This window comes from Phasianus colchicus, chromosome 31, assembly GCF_987193195.1.
Source record: "Phasianus colchicus chromosome 31, bPhaCol1.hap1.1, whole genome shotgun sequence".
NCBI lineage: Eukaryota > Metazoa > Chordata > Aves > Galliformes > Phasianidae > Phasianus > Phasianus colchicus.
Window position 1 is genome coordinate 1,625,684 of NC_143466.1, and position 18,659 is coordinate 1,644,342.

The 18,659-nt window shown below is 54.6% G+C and overlaps 3 protein-coding genes and 2 pseudogenes across 7 annotated transcripts in view; 1 reads left to right on the forward strand and 4 right to left on the reverse strand.

Moving 5' to 3' along the window:
• Window positions 1-6,700, forward strand: part of LOC149914182 (osteoclast-associated immunoglobulin-like receptor) — a 51,282-nt gene extending 44,582 nt beyond the window's left edge. Inside the window, exons 1-6 of one of the 5 annotated variants that reach the window (XR_016460660.1) lie at window positions 3,012-3,921; window positions 4,039-4,317; window positions 4,398-4,709; window positions 4,828-5,108; window positions 5,474-5,681; window positions 5,833-6,700. Coding sequence is in view for 4 of the 5 variants with exons in the window: in XM_090127767.1 (XP_089983893.1) it covers window positions 3,834-3,921; window positions 4,039-4,317; window positions 4,398-4,709; window positions 4,828-5,108; window positions 5,474-5,611 (1,098 nt within the window). In the remaining variant the exon portion in view is untranslated. Of the gene's footprint in view, window positions 1-3,011; window positions 3,922-4,038; window positions 4,318-4,397; window positions 4,710-4,827; window positions 5,109-5,473 lie in introns of those variants that run through there. The other 4 variants (XM_090127768.1, XM_090127767.1, XM_090127770.1 and 1 more) reach the window with 4 other exon arrangements.
• LOC149914177 (T-cell-interacting, activating receptor on myeloid cells protein 1-like) overlaps window positions 1-9,766 on the reverse strand; it is an 82,876-nt pseudogene extending 73,110 nt beyond the window's left edge.
• Window positions 6,726-9,316, reverse strand: LOC149914188 (V-set and transmembrane domain-containing protein 1-like; the record flags this gene model as incomplete). Its single annotated transcript, XM_090127511.1, has 5 exons — window positions 6,726-7,489; window positions 8,063-8,100; window positions 8,255-8,389; window positions 8,824-9,102; window positions 9,220-9,316. Coding segments are annotated over 5 exons (714 nt in total), but the record flags the coding sequence as incomplete, so codon positions are not given.
• Window positions 9,767-10,943: 1,177 nt separating the features above from the next.
• LOC149914189 (osteoclast-associated immunoglobulin-like receptor) lies at window positions 10,944-11,803 on the reverse strand. The gene is made up of 2 exons (XM_090127534.1): window positions 11,465-11,803; window positions 10,944-11,383 (listed from the first exon to the last, which is right to left on the reverse strand). Exons 1-2 carry the CDS (start codon window positions 11,727-11,729, stop codon window positions 10,944-10,946), a joined length of 705 nt encoding a protein of 234 aa, XP_089983660.1. The 5' UTR covers window positions 11,730-11,803.
• A 4,245-nt stretch (window positions 11,804-16,048) lies between these two features.
• LOC149914190 (G protein-coupled receptor 42-like) lies at window positions 16,049-18,477 on the reverse strand (annotated as a pseudogene).
• Between the last annotated feature and the right edge of the window lie 182 nt (window positions 18,478-18,659).

Below are 18,659 nucleotides of genomic sequence, written 5' to 3' on the forward strand. Positions count from 1 at the left end.
TGCCATGGGCAGTCACAGGCTACTTCCAGCAACACACTGCTGTTCCATCCCTGGGCTGCCACACTCACTCACCACATCCTCCCCCTCCAGGTCAGCAGCTGCTATCTGTAACTGATGCTCTCTCACAGAAGCCTCATGCAGATGGTTCTGCCAGCTGTGCAGTGCTATCTCTGCACCCAAGCACACCTTTGGCTCAACTTCCAGTTCAGCTGGCAAACTCCTTATCAGCTCTCTTAGTGACACAGCAATGGTCTGACAGATGTTGAGCTGCAAGCTGCAAACCTTCTGCCCCAGACACACAGTGCCTCCAGTGCCCCCCAGCACCTCTTTTTCGACTCCAGGGTGAGTTCTTGAGGAGCCCCGCTGATGGCCCCTTCCCCCACCTGTGCCTCATTAGTATGGTACAGAGTTAAATGACCCCAGATCACTTTCTTGGGACTCCCTGGTGTTCTGTTCCAACACCCATTCCCCATATTCTCTCAAATCCAACACCCCTAAATCCCCACTGCTGTACTCCTAACACTTCCCAGCCCAACCAATTCACGGAACACTCCTCCCCAACATCACAATCCTTCCTTATGTCACTAGAGCACCTAAACATCCTCTGTGAACACCAAATCCCAAAGTCCTTCCCTTAATTTATTACAACCCCATTAGATACCCACTGGCTGTTTGGCATCCCATGGGGGACACCATGCAAGGACACACACTGGCAGTCTTTTTGAAAAGCATGAGACACAGGAGGAGTGACAGCATGTGTGGGGCATCCCACTGGTTTCCGTGTGTGCCACCACAACATGGGAACCACAAAAAACACACCAGGAGGTGACGTCATGGCTTCCTGTCCCAGAAGGGGAAAAGAGAGTGAATCTCCAGGCACAGCCTGTCCCCACTGCAGTCTCGCTGTCCCCAAGCTGCTCCTGCTTCATGGCACCAATGGTGCTGGCCCTCATCCTGGGTGAGTGACAGTGGGGACATGGTGCCATGGGGGTTGGTGGCCAGATTCTCACAGCTCCTCGTCCCGATGCCTCTTGAACACTGCCAGAGGTGGCGACTCCACCACCTCCCTTGGCAGCCGTTCCAGTGCCTGACCACTCTCTGAGAGAAGAAGTTCTTCCTTAAGTCTAAACTAAACCTCTACTGATACAACTTGCAGCCATTTCCCCGCGTCCTGTTCATTGCCTGGGAGAAGAGGCAAAACCCTCCTCACCACAACCTCCCTTCAGGAAGTATAGAGTGCAGTGAGGTCTCCCGTGAGCCTCCTCTTCTCCAAACTGAACAATCCCAGCTCCCTCAGCCGCTCCTCATAAGACTTGTGCTCCAGACCCCTCACCAGTTTCGTTGCCCTTCTCTGGACACGCTCCAGGGTCTCAATGTCTTTTTTGTAGTGAGGGGCCCAAAACTGAACACAGCACTCAAGGTGTGGCCTCACCAGAGCTGAGTACAGGGCGATGATCACCTCCCTGCTCCTGCTGGCCACACTATTTCTAATGCAGGCCAGGATGGTGCTGGCCCTCTTGGCCACCTGGGCACACTGTTGGCTCATGTTCAGCCCAGCATCAACCAACACCCCCAGGTCCCTTTCCTCTTCACAGCCATCCAGCCACTCGTCCCCAAGCCTATAGCGCTGCATGGGGTTGTTGTGGCCAAAGTGCAGGACCCGGCACTTGGCCTTGTTGAATCTCATTCCATTCACCTTGGCCCAGCGATGCAGCCTATCTAAGTCCCTGTGGAGGGCCTCCCTACCCTCAGGCAGATCAACACCACCTCTCAACTTGGTGTCATCTGCAAACTTACTGAGGGTACACTCAATCCCCTCATCCAGGTCATCAATAAAGATATTAAACAAGACAGGCCCCAGGACCGACCCCTGGGGGACACCACTTGAAACAGGTCGCCAGCTGGACTTCACTCCATTAACCACCACCCGCTGAGCACGGCCCTCCAGCCAGTTTCTTACCCAAAGGAGTGTGTACCTGTCCAGGCCACGGGCAGCCAGTTTCCCCAGGAGAAGCCTGTGAGAGACCGTGTCAAAGGCTTTGCTGAAGTCCAGGTAGACTACATCGACAGCCTTTCCCTCATCTACCAGTCTGGTCACCCAGTCGTAGGAGGAGATGAGGTTGGTCAAGCACGACCTGCCTTTCATGAACCCGTGCTGGCTGTGCCTGATCCCCTGGGCACCACGCACATGCTGTGCGATCTCACCCAGTATGATTTGCTCCATTACTTTCCCTGGTACCGAGGTCAGGCTGACAGGCCTATAGTTCCCCAGATCCTCCTTACGGCCCTTCATGAAGATGGGAGTCACATCAGCAAGCCTCCAATCCTCTGGGACCTCTCCAGTTAAGCAGGAGCGCTGATAGATGGCCGAGAGCGGCTCAGCAATCACCCCGCCAGCTCCCTCAGCACCCGAGGGTGCAGCCATCCGGTCCCATGGACTTGTGACAGTCCAGATGGAGGAGGAGCTCTCTGACTGTCTCCACCTGAATGGCTGGGGGTGCTTTCTGAGTAGCGTCCCAGACATCCTGATAAGGGCATAAAATGCCCAGAGGATAACTGGTCTGGCTATTAAAGGCAGATGTAAAGAAGGCATTGGGGACCTCAGCCTTCTTGTCCTCTGTGGCCACATTCCCTGCTGCATCAAGTAAGGGATGAGAATTATCCTTGGTTCTTCTGTTGCCATTGATATATTTATAAAAGGATTTTTTATTGTCTTTTACTGCAGTGGCCAATCTGAGTTCAAGTTGGGCTTTTGCCCTCCTGACTTCCTCCCTGCACACCTTAGCTACTCCCTTGTAATCTCCCCAGGTAGGCTGTCTACCCCTGCGGCTCGCTTTACGGCACTCAGGACAGCCTGTTCTTGCACCTTTAAGATTTCCGTCTTGAGGAGCATCCAGGCTTCCTGGACCCCTTTACCCTTCAGAAGCGACTCCCAAGGGACCCGTGCTACAAGCGCCCTGAACAGATCAAAGTCCGCCCTCTGGAAGTTCAAGAAAGTAGTTTTGCTCTTTTGACACCCCCAAGAATAGAGAACTGGACAGTTCCATGGTCGCTCTGCCCAAGACGGTCCCCAACCTTCACTTCTCCCACCAGTCCTTCTCTGTTAGCAAAGACCAGATCAAGCAGGGCACCACCCCTGGTAGGCTCTCCTACCAGTTGCACAAGGAAGCTATCCTCCACGCAGTCTAGAAACCTCCTGGACTGCTTCCTCTGTGCTGTATTATACTTCCACCCCATGTCAGGGAAGTTGAAATCTCCCATGAGATCAAGTGCTGGCGATCGCGTGACTTCCGCGAGCTGCTCATAGAAAGCTTCGTCCAACTCTTCATCCTGGTTAGGCGGTCTATAGCAGACCCCCACCAAGATGTTGCCACGACAGTCCTTCCCCCTGATCCTTACCCATAGACACTCAACTCTGTCATTACGAACCCCAAGCTCTTCAACAGCAAAACATGTGACATCCCATGGGGGACACCCCATTGGAGCCATGTCCTGTGTTTGCCATCCCATGGGGGAAAAGTGCAGGACCACGTGCTGGCAGAACTTTGTGTGTGACACCCAAGCCCGGACAAACTGCAAAGGACAAACCAGCGGGGACTATTTGCACAGCTCCATGTGTACAACATTTCTGGGGACCCCAACGTGCCACTTCCCGTTTGGGCTGTGATTGCCACATCAGTTGGCAACATCACACCATCCTGTCCAAAAGAGGAACTGGCAGAAAACAACACCACTCCCTGTCCCCACTGCAGTCTCACTGTCTCCAAGCTGCTCCTGCCTCATGACACCAATGGCACTGGCCCTCATTCTCGGTCTGTGACAGTGGGGATGTGATGCCAAGGGGGTTGGAGGCCCTGTGTGGAACCAGAACCGTGTCCCTTGCAGGTTGGTGGCTGGTGGCAGCGAGCAGAGCACAGCATTGTGAGTATGGAGATGGGGGGAGCACGGGGAGAGAGGGAGGGAAGCATTGTCAGGGTGCCAGCAGAGGTACACTGGAGTGTGTGCAGGGACAAGGCTGACTGCTGTCCCCTATCCTAGTGTCCCGACCCTCCCTGTCACTGCACCCCAGCCAGGGGGTGTCCCTGGGTGACACTGTCACCCTAAGGTGCCACCTGCCCCAGCTGGCTGCCTGGGTCCGGCTGTACAAGGAAGGACGTTGGATACACAGCAATTACAAGTACAAGGAGCAGGACACTGCAGACTTCTCCTTCTTGAGCACGTATCGGGAGCACGCAGGTACATATTGGTGTCAGTACCGGCTGCCTTGGTCAGCAGTGGAATCAGAGAAGAGTGATCCTGTGGAGCTGGTGCTGACAGGTGAGAGCACTGGGGACAGCAGATGGCTCAGCTTGCTCCCAACAGGACCGTGTCCCACTGCTGTCCCTTCCCTCATGCAGATCGCAGATTCCCCCCACCCAGCATTTCCCTGAGCCCTGAGGAATGTGTGGAGATGGGGACCAATGTCACCATCCAGTGCTGGAACAAGGACTATGGGGCCGCCTTCCTCCTGCACAAGGATGGGTGCTCAGCCCCCATCCAACGCCAGGACCTCGATGTGGTGGGCACAGCCACCTTCACCATCTTTGGGGTGACCCCAGCTGACAGCGGCACCTATAGGTGCTCCTACCGCCCCTGGGCTTACCCCTTTCTGTCCTCACCCCTTGGGAGTAATGTGACTCTGGAGGTGACACCCACACCTGCACACCCGGGTGGGTCTCAACCCCATTTGAGTACCCCTGGCGCCACGCCATGAGTGGCTGTGTCACCTCCTGTCCCTGTAGAGGTGGTGGTTGAGGATGTGATAACCCAAACACCCGGATCCCACAGGTGCTGCAGACAGTTCCCATGGGATGCTGGTGGTGGCAGTGGCTGGGGGCTGCACTGCTGCCTTTGTCTTCATCCTCATCCTTGTTGTCTTCTTCCTCCTCGGTGCCTGCAGACGTCGGATACAGAGAGATGAGTGCCCTGGTGGGGAAGGGTTTAAGCGTCTTTATTTCTCAGTTGATCCTCTCAAAGTCTCCACAGCCCCCCCAATAGCCCCATCCCATTCTCCTCCTTGTTTTGATGCAGGCACCCCTGCAGAAAGGCCTGAGGACATGGAATTCCAGGTAAGTGTCCTGGTCAGGGAACCCCAAACTCCGGCCTGACCCTTGGAACAACTCCTCATCCCATTTACAGTCCCAAACCCTGTCCATGGGGACCCCAGGGGATCCACAGCCTCATATGGTTTGCCTTAATGTTAAGCACAGCCCCCAAACCCAGACCATGAGGAACTCCAAATCTGCATTGTGGAGACACCCAAATCTGAGCCCTCAGATCCCCCTGGCCCCTCCAAAACTAAAATACCCCTCAGATCCCATGGGCCACTTTCACACTGTGTAGGAAGAACCCCAAACATCACTCACGCGGTGTCCCTCCCAAAGGACATTGGGGACCCCCAGGTTGACACTCTGCCTTCCCACTGTGTCCCCAGGTGCCTTCCAGTGACAGCGAGGGTCTGACCTACGTGGAGCTGCAAGCTGTGACCCCCAGCACTCCGCCCCTCAACCCCCCCGCTGACCCCCAGCCCTCTGTTATCTACGCCGAGGTAGCAGTTGGGAGGCATCACTGATGCCTCCATACGTGTGCACAAACACGTGTGTCTAGTGTGCACACATGTACTGCCAGCGTGCACAGTGCAGGTGTGTTGTGTGTGCTTACCGTCACGTGTGCACTGCATGCATGTATCACTGCATGTGTTCCTATGTGTCACACGTGTTCACCGTCACATGTGCACAACAGTTATACCCAGATGTGCACTCCGTGATTAACTCCATTCCTTGGTGTCTGCAGCATCACGCGTGTACACCAGTAGATGTGCACAGTGCTGCACATGGGTGTCCTTAGCATGTTTTCTGAGACCGGTAAAGAATGCGGGAGGTGAGCAACAAGACTTTGTGGACAGTTTTTCATTCCAAAGCAGTGCTCTGAAGAGAAGCTCTCAGGAAATGGACGTGTATTCCTGCTCTGAGCCTTGGCTGACTCCATCGCGGTATCTGTCCCTGCTGGCTGGGAGAGGTGTGACTCAGGAGACAGAGAGAGATTCACCTCCCTCCAAACCCCCTGAGAGGGACGGTGCACATGTGCTCCCTGTGCCTGCACTCTCCAGGCCCTCCGTGTGTCCGTGTGTCCTTACCATGTGCCCCACGTCAGCGCCACGTCTGTCCCTACAGCACACACACGTCCCCTTCCCGTGTGCGCATCTCCGGCTCCACATCCCAAACCAGCACCCGGCCCACAGATTTTGTGTTTGGGGTCCGGATGGCTATTTGGGGATGCACGAAGTTTTTGTGGTCTGGATGGAGTTTGTGGAGCTGGATTGAGAATTTTGGAGTGAATGGAGATTTCTGTGTGGTTTGGAAATTTCTGGGGGGATAGAGATTGTGGGAAGTGGATGGAGATTTTGTGGGTGGATGGGACATTTGGGGCTGGATGTAGATATTGGGGTGGTGAGGGTATTTTGGAGCTGAACAGTGTTTAGGGACTGGATGGAGACTTGTTGAGAGTGACTGAAGATTTGACTGCTGACTAGAGAATGTGAGAGGATGGGAAGAGTTTTGGGGGTTGCATGTTTGGGGGTTGAGTGTAAGTTTTTTGGGTGCTGGGTGTAGATTTTAGTGCTGGATGGAGAGGAGAGGAGAGGAGAGGAGAGGAGAGGAGAGGAGAGGAGAGGAGAGGAGAGGAGAGGAGAGGAGAGGAGAGGAGAGGAGAGGAGAGGAGAGGAGAGAAAACGAGGAAGAATTCATTGGTGGAGATAAAATCTATTTACTGAGACTGAAAAGGAAGTGAGAAATAACAGTACTGATAATCAGATAGATGTATTTACTTCTGCAAAGCAAGTGATGCACAAAGGAATTGCTCAGCACCCAAAGACCAAGGGTACAACAAGGACAGAAAGGGTGGCAGGGGATTTTGTGGGGTCTATAGAGGATCTATGGGGCATCTGTAGGAGATGGGAGGGGAAGAAACGGACATTTTAGATTATATGCAGTAGAGGGGTAGATTGGAACAGCTCAGGGGGTTTCAGAGGAATGGTGGTGGTGTTTTGGAGTGAATTGGAGGGCATTTGGAGGACTCAAGGTGTGCTAAGACATTTGAGGGGATAAGGAAGGATTTTTGTATAAGAGATGAGCATTTAGAGATTTGGAGCGAGTGGGAAGCATTTGGGATGCACCAGTGAGAATTTGGGAGTGTTTGATTAGGGGAGGTTATCTGATCCGAGGTCAGAAGAGGACATCAGGGAGACCCAAGCAGGGAATGTGGCACCTGCCCCCTTGCATGCGCATCAAAACTGAGACACCAATGGAGGTCCATCAGTGTGATCCCCTGTGCTCACTTTGGTGTAAATAATGGGGGACTGGGGGGCAGTGGGGGAACGGGGAGGCTGGGAGCACGGGATGACAGCTGGCATCTCGGTGTAGGTCAGACCCTCGCTGTCCCTGGGGGGCACCTGGAGATAGAGGCAGAAATTGGGTTGCAATCATGGGGTCCCCAGGATGCTTTAGTTTGGGGTGGGGCTCTGGAGTAGGTATGCGAGGAAGGAGGGAAGGGGTTGTCATGAGGGTGGAGCTGTATTTCTGGGGGAGAGGCTCAAATTTGGGTTCTACACGGGGGATATTTGGGGTCCAGCTGTGTTTCCAGGGTGCCCATTGGGTCTGGATATATTTAGGGACTGGGGGAACACAGGGCCTTTGTGTTGGGGTCCCCGTGGCTTATATACTGGGCTTCTCTGTGAGCTCATTAGAGGTCCCTCTGGTAGACCTGTGGGGACTTATGGGGTCTGGGGCATGAGAGCTTCTGTGGGTCTGAGGGCTAAGATTAGTGGGCTGGGGGTCCCCAAAATGCAGATTTGAGATTCCCATGGGCCTGGATACAGGTGGTGCACATCAATGTCAGGGTAAGCCGTAAGAGACTGGGGGTCATTTCGGGTTCCCATGGGGAAGGTTTGGGTTTCCACGGTGATGTCTGGCGTGGGTCCGAAGAGGGATGTTGGGATTTGGGATTCACTGACTCAGGCACTTACCTGGAAGTGTATGGGATCGATCATTCTGGGGGTGAAACCTGCATTGAAAAGGGGAGAGGGAAGGTAGGGGGTTATGTGGGGGCCTCAAGGTCCAGTTGTGGGGTCTATACGGGATCTATGGGGGATCAAAGGATGGGTAGGGGATGCTTGTGGGGTCTATAGGAGGTGGAAAACTTTGAACTCCTTCCTCACCAGGGCTCTCATCTCTCCATGTCCAGGGGCTGCAGGCATCCAGGATGAAGTAGAGGCTCAGGCTGAAGATGAGGGCAGCAGTGCAGTCCCTCACCACCACCACCATCAGGTTCCCACGGGATGACACCTCAGCACCTGTGAGATTGGGGTGTTTGGGTGTCCTCAGCACAGGGCAGGGATGCAGTGACACTGCCACTCACAGGGCACACTGGGGGCATAGAGATGTGGGTCTCAGACTAATTCTCTGATGTGGTCCGTGGGGTGGTAGAGCACCTATAGGTGCCAGCATAGGCTGGGTTCCTCCCTAAGTAGATGAAGGTGGCTGTGCCCCACCAGTGGGATCCTGGAGCTGGACAGGGGCTGAGTGCTCAGCACTGTGCAGGAGGCATGCAGCACCAGAATCATCATGCCAGCTCTGGGTGGATAAATTGGTCCCCATTCTTACATGTGCCATGGGCTCAAGGAACTGTGAGGGGCTGATGTTATGAGATGTGTGCAGGGAGGAAAAGAGATGGGACTTGATCCTCGGGGGAAAGCTCAGGGCCACCCACTGTGCCCAGTACCCTCACCTGTCAGCACCAGCTTCACAGGATCACTCCTCTCTGATGTCCACAGTGGCTCTGACACCTGGTACCGACACTGATACGTCCCGGTGTCTTCCAGGTTTGTGACAGCAAAGGAGAACTCAGCCGTATCCTGCTCCTTGTCTTTTTCCTTGTTAGATTTCAGAATTCCATTCAACCAGAGCTGGACCCAGGCTTGCACCCGGGGCAGGTGGCAGCGCAGGGTGACATTGTCCCCCAGGGACACCCCCTGGCTGGGGTGCAGCGACAGGGAGGGTCGGGGCACTAGGACAGGGGACAGCAGTCAGCCTTGTCCCTGCACACCTTCCTCTGCCCCTCTCATGGTCCTCTGACCACACTCCCCTCCCTCTCTTTCCAGTCTCCCCCTGCCCCCATACTCACGTTCCTGTGCACTGCTCGCTGCCACCAGCCACCAACCTTCAAGGGACACGGTTCTGGTCCCACACTGGGCCACCAACCCCCGAGGCACCACGTCCCCATTGTCACTCACCCAGGATGAGGGCCAGCGCCATTGGTGCCATGAGGCAGGAGCAGCTTGGGGACAGCGAGGCTGCAGTGCAGACTGGGAGTGGCCGGAAAGGCAATCTCATTTCCCCTTGGGGACAGGATGCCATGATGTCACCTCCCCGTCTGACAGTTTCTCCAGTGAGTGGTGTGGGGCACCACGTGCAAGTTGTCACTCCTTGGCTATAACACAGTGTCCCCAAAGTTCTGCCAGCACATGGTCATGAATGGTGTCCTCCATGGGATGACAAATACTCAACTGTGGCTCCATGCCAGGTGCGGCCTCTTGTGCCTTCTCTTTTGTCAGAAGGGGAACACTCACCTTTGTCTGTCTCTGCTGACCACTGTATCTAAAGAATCCCTTCTTGTTCTCCATCACGCTGCACAGTACTGGGCTCTGGCTGTGCCTATCAAGCACAATTCAGAGCCCTCAGGAAGCTGAGAAAACCAGCAAAGTAACCTCAGACACCAAAGTGTGATGTCAAGCAGGTGTTGCCTTTATCACAGCACTGGGTGCGTGGGGGATCGCTCCACCAACACGCACACCAAAGGGAGAAACAGCCATGTGCCTGAAGGCACAGCATGAACATATTCACTGCATTCCAAGGACACGGGCAGAGATTCCAGGAAATAACTCCCATCTCTGGTGGTGGTGGGATGCATTATGGCTGTAAATTTCCAACCATTCAGGGGGTGGGAGGGTAGCCCAAACCTGTTCCCACTGACGTTACACTGAGCCCAGGCATCTGTTTTGCCATCTAATCCTCAACAACAGGACGTCTATTCTACTTTCTTATCTTCACTGGACAACAAGCTCTGTGGCTCTTCTGCATTAAGTTCTTGAGCTTCTATTCACGTCCTTCAGCTCACATCTGCTCAAGTGATGAGAAAGGCTGCTCTCAAAGTGTAGAAAGACTGTTCTCATCATTCACTGACTGCTCCGAGAGGGATGGGGGAGAGAATGAGAGGACAAATAATCTGGAACTCAGAGGTTGAGAGAAAAACCTGTTTTAATAAGACAGTCAAGGAAGAGAGAAAGAACAGTGATGGTCTATGAGGGAATCTATAGGAGATGTACGTTGGACAGAATGGGAGTCAGGGGGCTTGAAGGTGATCTGTAGGGGAGGGGTGAATTGGGACAGATGTGGGGATCCCACAGCGCTGATGTTGGATATGGGGTAGATCCGGAAGGATTTGTGTGTATGAAAGAGTGCTAAGGGATTTGAACGCAAAGAAAGGGTACTGTTGTTAGAGATGAGCATTTGGGGATTTGGTGGGATTGGGAAGCATTTGGGGGCTCTGGTGGGGACTTGAAGGTGTTGGGTTTGAAAAGATCTGGGAATCATTGAGAGGGGAAGAGAGCATCAGGGAGCCCAAAATAAGGAATGTGTATCTAACCCACACAGTGCACCCCAAAGATGAGATGCCTTCTGGGGAGGCATTATTGGGGGCTTCCAGCACCCACGTCAGCACCCAGACTCTCATCTCTCCGTATCCAGAGGCTGTGGGCATCGATGACAAAGAAAATTCTGAGGGCAAAAACGAGGACAGCAGCACAGCCCCTCACCACTGCAATCACCAGGTTCCCATGGGACACCAACTCAGCACCTGAGGGGTGAAGGTATTTGGGTGCCTTCATCCTCAGCATCACCTCGATGGGGAAGGGATGTGATGATACTGCCACCTGTGGGTGACACTGGAGGCACCCAAATGGGGGGCTGGGAACTACCTGGGGGTGCAGGTGTCGGTGCCACCTCCAGTTTCACGCTGTCCCCAAGAGGCGAGGACACAAAGAGATAAGCCTTGGGGTGGTAGGAGCACCTGTAGGTGCCATTGTCAGCTGTGGTCACCGCAACAAGGATGAAGGTGGCCATGCCTTCATCACTGGGGTCCTGGTGCTGGAGAGGGGCTGAGTGCCCATCCTTGTGCAGGAAGATGATGCCCCCATATCCCTGGTTCCAGCAGCGGATGGTGACATTGGTCCCCACTGCCACGCTTTTGTCAGGGCTCATGGAAATGTTAGGTGGGGAATATTGACTATCTGGATGCAGAGGGAGAACAGAGATAGGACATGGCCCTGTGGAGAATGCCGAGGGCCATCTGCTTTCCCCATAACCCTCACCTGTCACCACCAACTCGATGGGGACACTCTTCTCTGATCTTCCTGGTGGCTCCAAAACCCGGTATTGGCACCAATCCTTCATTACATCTTCCAGCTTTACGCAAACCAAGGAGAACTCAGCCATGACCTGATGCTTGTCCACGTCCTTGTAGGATCTCAGAAGTCCATCCTGGTAAAGCTCAACCCTGGCAGATGGCTGGTTCCCATGGGACACCAACTCAGCATCTGAGGGGTGAAGGGATTTGGGTGCCTTCATCCTCAGCATCACCGCGATGGGGAAGGGATGTGATGATACTGCCACCTGTGGGTGACACTGCAGGCACCCAAATGGGGGCTGGTACCAACCTGGGGGTGAAGGTGTGGGTGCCACCTCCAGTCTCACACTGTCCCCAAGAGGTGAGGGCACAAAGAGATAGCCCTTGGGGTGGTAGGAGCACCAGCTTGAATCTCCCCTGCTTTAGCTTGACACCATTCCCTCTGGTCCTATCACTAATGACACGAGAGAAGAGGCCAACCCCCAGCTCACTACAACCTCCCTTCGGGAAGTTATAGAGAGCAATGAGGTCTCACCTGAGCCTCCTCTTCTCCAGGCTGAACATTCCCAGCTCCTTCAGCCTTTCCTTATATGGCCTGTGTTCCACACCCCTCACCAGCTTTGTTGCCCTCCTCTGAACACGTTCCAGGGCCTCGATGTCTTTCTTCCAGTGAGGGGCCCAGAACTGGCCACAGTACTCGAGGTGCGGCCTCACCAGAGCTGAGTACAGGGGAACCATCACCTCTCTGCTCCTGCTGGCAACACTTTCTGATGCAAACCAGGATGCCATTGGCCTTCTTGGCCACCTGGGCACACTGTTGGCTCATGTTCAGCCGAGCATCAACCAACACCCCCAGGTCCATTTCCTCTATGCAGTCCTCCAGCCACTCCGCCCCAAGCCTGTAGCGTTGCCTGGGGTTGTTGTGCCGAAGTGTAGGACCTGGCATTTGGTCTCGTTGAACCTCATCCCTTTGGCCTCAGCCCAGCCCTCCAGCCTGTCCAGATCCCTCTGTATGGTCTCGCCACCCCCAGGCAGATCCACACTTCCAGCCAATTTGGTGTCATCTGCGAATTTACTGAGGGTGCACTCGATGCCCTCATCCAGGTCATCAATAAAGATCTCGAAGAGGACAGGCCCCAGCACCGACCCCTGGGGAACACCACTCGTGACCGGTCGCCAGCTGGATTTAACTCCTTTCACCACCACTCTCTGGGCCCGGCCAGCTCCTTACCCAGCCAAGAGTGTACCTGTCCAAGCCATGGACTGCCAGCTTCTGCAGGAGAATACTGTGGGAGACAGTGTCATAGGCCTCGCTGAAGTCTAGATAGACCACATCAACAGCTTTTCCCTTATCCACCAGGCGGGTGACTAGATCATAGGAGATCAGGTTGGTCAAGCAGGACCTGCCCTTCATGAACCCATGCTGGCTAGGCCTGGTCCCCCGGTTGTCCCGCACTTGCCGCGTGATCTCCCTCAAGACAATCTCTTCCATAACCTTCCCTGGCACCGAGGTCAGGCTAACAGGCCTGTAGTTCTCCGGATCCTCCTTACGACCTTTCTAGTAAATGGGAGTCACATTGGTAAGCCTCCAGTCTTCTGGGACCTCACCAGTCAAGAAGGAGCGCTGATAGGAGATGGAAAGCGGCTCGGCTCTCACCTCCGCCAGTTCCCTCAGCACTCTGGGGTGGATCTCATCTGGCCCCATGGACTTGTGGCAGTCCAGTTGGAGTAGTAGGTCTCTGACTGTTTCTTCCAGAATCACAGGGGGGTTAGTCTGCTCCCCAGCCCAGACTACCAGGTCTGAGAGAGGAGTACCCTGAGAATATCTGGTCTACCTTTTAAAGGCAGACGTAAAGAAGGCATTCAGAACCTCCGCCTTTTCCTTATCCTCAGCGGTCACATTCCCAGCCTCATCCAGCAAAGAGGGGATATTCTCCTTTGTCCTCCTCTTACTGTTAATGTATTTATAAAAGAGTTTCTTAGTCCTTTTCACCCCAGCGGCCAGGTTAAATTCAAGCTGGGGTTTTGCCTTTCTGATTTCACCTCTACACATCCTAACGACTTCCTTGTATTCATTCTGAGTTGCCTGTCCCTCTTTCCACAGGCAGTACATTCTCTTTTTCTCCCGGAGCCTCAAGAATAGCTCCCGATTCATCCACGCCGGTCTTCTTCCCCGTCAGCTCATTTTGCAGCTCAGGGGGACTGCCTGCTCCTGCGCCCTTAAGACTTCCTTCTTGAAGAGCAACCGGCTCTCTTGGACCCCTTTACTCGCTAAGACTGAATGCCAGGGGACTCCCCCTATTAGGCTCTTGAACACTTCAAAGTCCGCCCTCCGGAAGTCCAAGGTAGCAGTTTTACTATTCCCCCTCCAGCCTCCACCATGAATTTAGAAATCTATCACTTCATGGTCACTCTGTCCAAGACAGCCTCCAACCTCCACATCTCCCACCAGACCTTCCCTGTTTGTGAACAGCAGGTCTAGCGGGGCAGTTCCTCTCGTGGGCTCTCTGACCAGCTGCATCAGGAAGTTATCCTCTCTGCATTCCAGAAACCTCCTAGACTGCTTCTTCTGTGCTGTGCTGTACTCCCAGCATATGTCAGGGAAGTTGAAGTCCCCCATGAGGACAAGGGCTGGCGACCGTGCAGCTCGTGCCAGCTGCTTATAGAATAGCTCGTCTGTCTCTTCATCCTGGTTTGGAGGTTTCTAACAGACGCCCACCAGGATGTCTGCCTTGTCAGCCCTTCCTCTGATCTTTACCCATAGGGATTCAACGTTATCGTCCCCAGTCACAATCTCAGTAGCATAAAAGCAATCCCTAATGCAGAGAGCCACACTGCCACCCCTCCTTCCTTGCCTATCCTTCCTGAAGAGTCTGTAGCCATCCATTGCAGCGCTCCAGTCATGGGAGCAATCCCACCACGTTTCCGTTATGGCAACTAGGTCATAGTTTGCCTGCTGCACAATGGCTTCCAACTCTTCTTGCTTGCTGCCCATGCTGCGTGCATTAGTGTAGACGCACCTCAGCTGAGCCCCTCGCCTCTCACCTAATCCCAATACCACTTCCCCAGGCTGATCTCTAGTAGGCCTGGCTTTATCCCCTGCCCCCTTCCTATCTAGTTTACAGCCCTCTCTACAAGTCTTGTCAGCTCCTGGGCAAGTATCTGTTTTCCTTTGGAGACAGGCAATTCCCATCAGCACACCTCAGTCCAAGTGCCGAGTAGACCGCCCCGTGATCAAAGAATCCAAAATTTTTGCGCTTGCACCTCAGCAAATGCTCTCAGCCATGCATTTATAAGATGGCTTTTCCTGGTCATCTCAGTGTTTGTCCCTGCCACCAAGGGAATACTGGTAAAAACTACTTGTATGCCCGCTCCACCAACTAACTTCCCCAGTCTCCTAAAATCATTTTTTATAATCCTCAGGCGTCTATCAGCGATCCCATCGCTGCCGGCCTGAACTATCAATAAAGGGCAATAATCAGAGGGGCGGATAAGGCTGGGGAGTTTTCTGGAAATATCCCTGAGCCGGGCCGCAGGAAGGCAGCACACCTCCCTGTGGGTAGGGTCAGGCCGACATATTGGACCCTCTGTTCCTCTCAGAAGAGAGTCGCCGACAACTAGCACCCTCCTTTCTTTCTTGGAGGAGGCAGTCTTCAAACGTGGAGCTGACCGCCTCACCTTGGGCAAGCTTGGCGGCAGTGCTCCCACGTCATCATCACTCACCACTCCCTCTGGTTTCAGGGCTTCATACCTGTTACTGAGAGGGACCAGGGAACCGAGGGAGGTCGGGATGGGGGTTGCCTGCGACGCTGGGCTGAGACCTGCTGCCATTCCTCCTCTCCTCTCAAGCTGTCTCTCCCTGTTTGACTATGGAGAGAGAGAGGGTCCATTACTCCCTCAGTCTGGGAAGTGCAATCTCTGCGCCTTTCTCGCACAGAGTCACTCCACCAGTCAATCTCCCGCTCGCACTCTCTGATGGTCCGCAGTCTATCTACCTCCTGCCTGAGCTCCACCACCAGGTTGAGCAGCTCGGCCAGCTGCTCACACTGCACGCAAGTGGCATCCTTCCCATCCTCCCCCGGCAGCAGCAGGCTGAGGCACTCCCGGCAGCCAGAGACCTGAACATTACTGAGCAGACCCTCTGTCTGCGTTGCCACAGTCTTTGCGTGGGAAGCACGTTTCCTGGTGAGCACATGTTTGAAATGGTGGCGTCAGGGCCTGTCAACAGGAGAGCAAGTCAGCTGAAAAAAAGACAGGAGCACTCACCCATGCTGACACAAGACCTCCACTCCCACTGCTGCCTTACTGAACGGGCAGTGCAGGCGGCCCTCACACACTGACTCCCTAGTCCATCCTGGTAAAGCTCAACCCATGCAGCCGGCTTCGGCAGGTGGCACCTCAGGGTGACAGTGTCCCCAAGGGACCCCCCTGGCTGGGGTGCAGAGACAGGGAGGGTCGGGGCACGAGGACAGGGGACAGCAGTCAGCCTTGTCCCTGCACACCCTCCTGTGCCCTCTGATGGCCCCCTGACCACGCTCCCCTCCCTCTCTCACCATAAACCCCCTATCACCACACTCATGTTGCCGGGCCCTGCTCGCTGCCACCAGCCACCAACCTGCAAGGGACACGGTCCTGATCGCACATAAGGCCACCAACCCCCGTGGCACCACGTCCCCATTGTCACTCACCCAGGATGAGGGCCAGCACCATTGGTGCCATGAGACAGGAACAGCTTTGGGACTGCAGTGGGGGCAGGAAGCAGCCTCAGAGCCACTGTCACTTCCTCTTCTGGACGTTTCTCTGTTGCATCACCTCCTGATGTGGGATTTGTGGCCCCCAAGAGTTGGTGGTACTGAGGGCACCCAATGGCTGACACACAGAGCCGTGCACACATGCCCCAGTTGTAGTGTCCCACACAGGCTGTCACCCCTCCATATCTCACGCTGTCCCCAAAGGCCTGCCAGTTTGAAGCCCTCTCAGGGAAACAAGCCAGCTCCTGGTCTGAGATCCGCTTCTCCCTTTCAGACAGGTGGGATCCACCTGCAACCATCAGCACAGCACAGAGTACAGCGCCCTCTGGTCAGAAAAAGAAGAAACAAAACTTCTGCTGTGGCACCAACCATTCAGCCACATATTTATCATATGTGTTTCCCTGACCTCTCAGTATCCTTCACAGCTACTGAGCGGACAGAGGAGAACGCCACATGTGCTCCCACTCCATCCAGTGAGCAACCCAGTGCCTTTGCAGGGCCCTCAAGCTTCTCTTGGTGACTGCATCACTGCCAGCTTGAGCCATCAGTGAGGGAGAACAACCAGGGGGGTGAACCAGAGCAGGGAGTCTCCTGCTGATGTCCTGAGCTGGCAACAAGAAAGGCAGCACACTTTCCCTACAGGTAGGGTCTGGCCACTGAGTCAGAGCCTTTTTTCCCATCAGAAGGAGTCCCCTGTGACAGACACCTTTCTTTCCTTCTGTCTGAAGGCAGTCTGGAGGCGTGCAGCTGATCGCCTTGCCCTTGGCAAGGACCTGAGTGCAGGCTCAGGCACTCCCTCCTGTGGAAGACCTGCATGGATGAGTTTTGGGGTGGGCACTCGCCCGGGAACCTGCATTCTTTTTGGGAAGAACTTTCAGCCTCCTGGAGACCACGGCCAGATGTGTTGTCTGGGAGACAGCTGATGGGTGAACTGATCTCTGGAGTGTAGAGGGATGCTCTTTCCTCCTGCTCAGCCCTGCCCATACGAGGTACTGAGGGCACTGGGGATATTGGAGTCACTGGAGGAACTGGGGACATTGCTGGATATTGAGGGCATTGCAGACATGGGGACACTGAAGCAATTGGGAGCACTGGGCGTAAAGCAACATTGGGTCAGATCCATTAGTCCACATTGACCCCAATCCCAGTGGACATTGGGGAAAACATTACGTCACACTCAGGGTTCTGCATTGACCACACTGATCTATGTGACCTCATTGACCACACTGACCACATCCACGAGTCTTTATTGACTCTAACCCAGTAGGACAACCCAACAGCGACCAAGTGTTGATTGATCCACAAACACCGGACGCATCCACGGAACCACTCTTACCACAAAAACAACACACCTGTCCCCATTTCTGACCTCCCACCCCATTAAACCCACTCCAATCACAACAACCTTATTTACCCCAGAACCTCCTCCTGGTTGGGGCTCACTCTCCCCCACTCCCCCCCTCACTCCCCCACCCACACCAACCCCTAAACTCACGGATTGTGCCACAAACTGCCCCCACCACCCCTCTGACCGCCCTCCGCACAGCACTGGAGGAGAAATAGAAGATGAAGGGGTCGAGCGCGGGGCTGAGGGTGGTGAGGAGCACAGCGTAGGTCCTCCATGTGGGGCTGCGCTGCTGCACAAAGCCCACCACATGCGAGAGGTTGTAGGGACCAAAGCAGATGACAAAGTTGACCGTGGTGGCCACGGCCAGCCCCACAGTGCGGTACTTCTTCTGCAGTGGGATGTGGGGTCGAGTGAGGAGGGCACGGATGATGTGGACATAGCAGAACATGGTGATGGCAAAGGGGAGGAGGAAGAGGACGAGGAAGAGTACAAGGCGCAGCGGGAGAACAAAGCGCAGCTGGGTTGGGGAGAAGTCATCGTAGCAGTGGTAGACCATGTGGGGTTGAGTCTCAGAGGCGTTCTGAGAGTTCCATGAGGTGGTGGTGGGGATGTGGGGAGTTTTTGGGGTTGTGCAGGCAGAGAATTGGAGGGTGGAGATGTTGAGGTTGGTCTTGGGGCTGGAGATGCTGTAGATGTTGAGACTGGGGATCTTGGAGCCTCTGGGAGTGGTGATGTCAGCAGTGGAGGTGTTGGGGACACTGGTGTCAATGACATTAGGTTATGTTTACCAGGTTCCCCAAGGTGGAACCCACTGATCTCAAAACAATGGGATTTATTCATCTCCAGCCCTGTGGGGTCAATGCCATTGCTGTTGTCCATCCTTGATCCCCCGGTCTCAATCCCAGTGCACCCAAATCTACCCCCTAAGATAGGGTACAGTACTTGAGGGCAAGGGGACATTTTGGGGGAGGAAAAACTGGGAGGGTGCTCTTCTGTTCGAGCTCCCCAAGGTTGTGTAATTTGGGGATCAGCAGGGCAATCATCTGGGGGGGGGGAGTCAT

What these genes read in the sequence shown, in the direction of transcription:
- LOC149914189 (XM_090127534.1), bottom strand. Translation starts at nt 11,729, where the DNA reads ATGCTGAGGATGAAGGCACCCAAATCCCTTCACCCCTCAGATGCTGAG. An exon ending in CATCGAGTTGGTGGTGACAG is followed by an intron (nt 11,384 to 11,464) that starts GTGAGGGTTATG and finishes CTCTGCATCCAG; the next exon opens with ATAGTCAATATTCCCCACCT.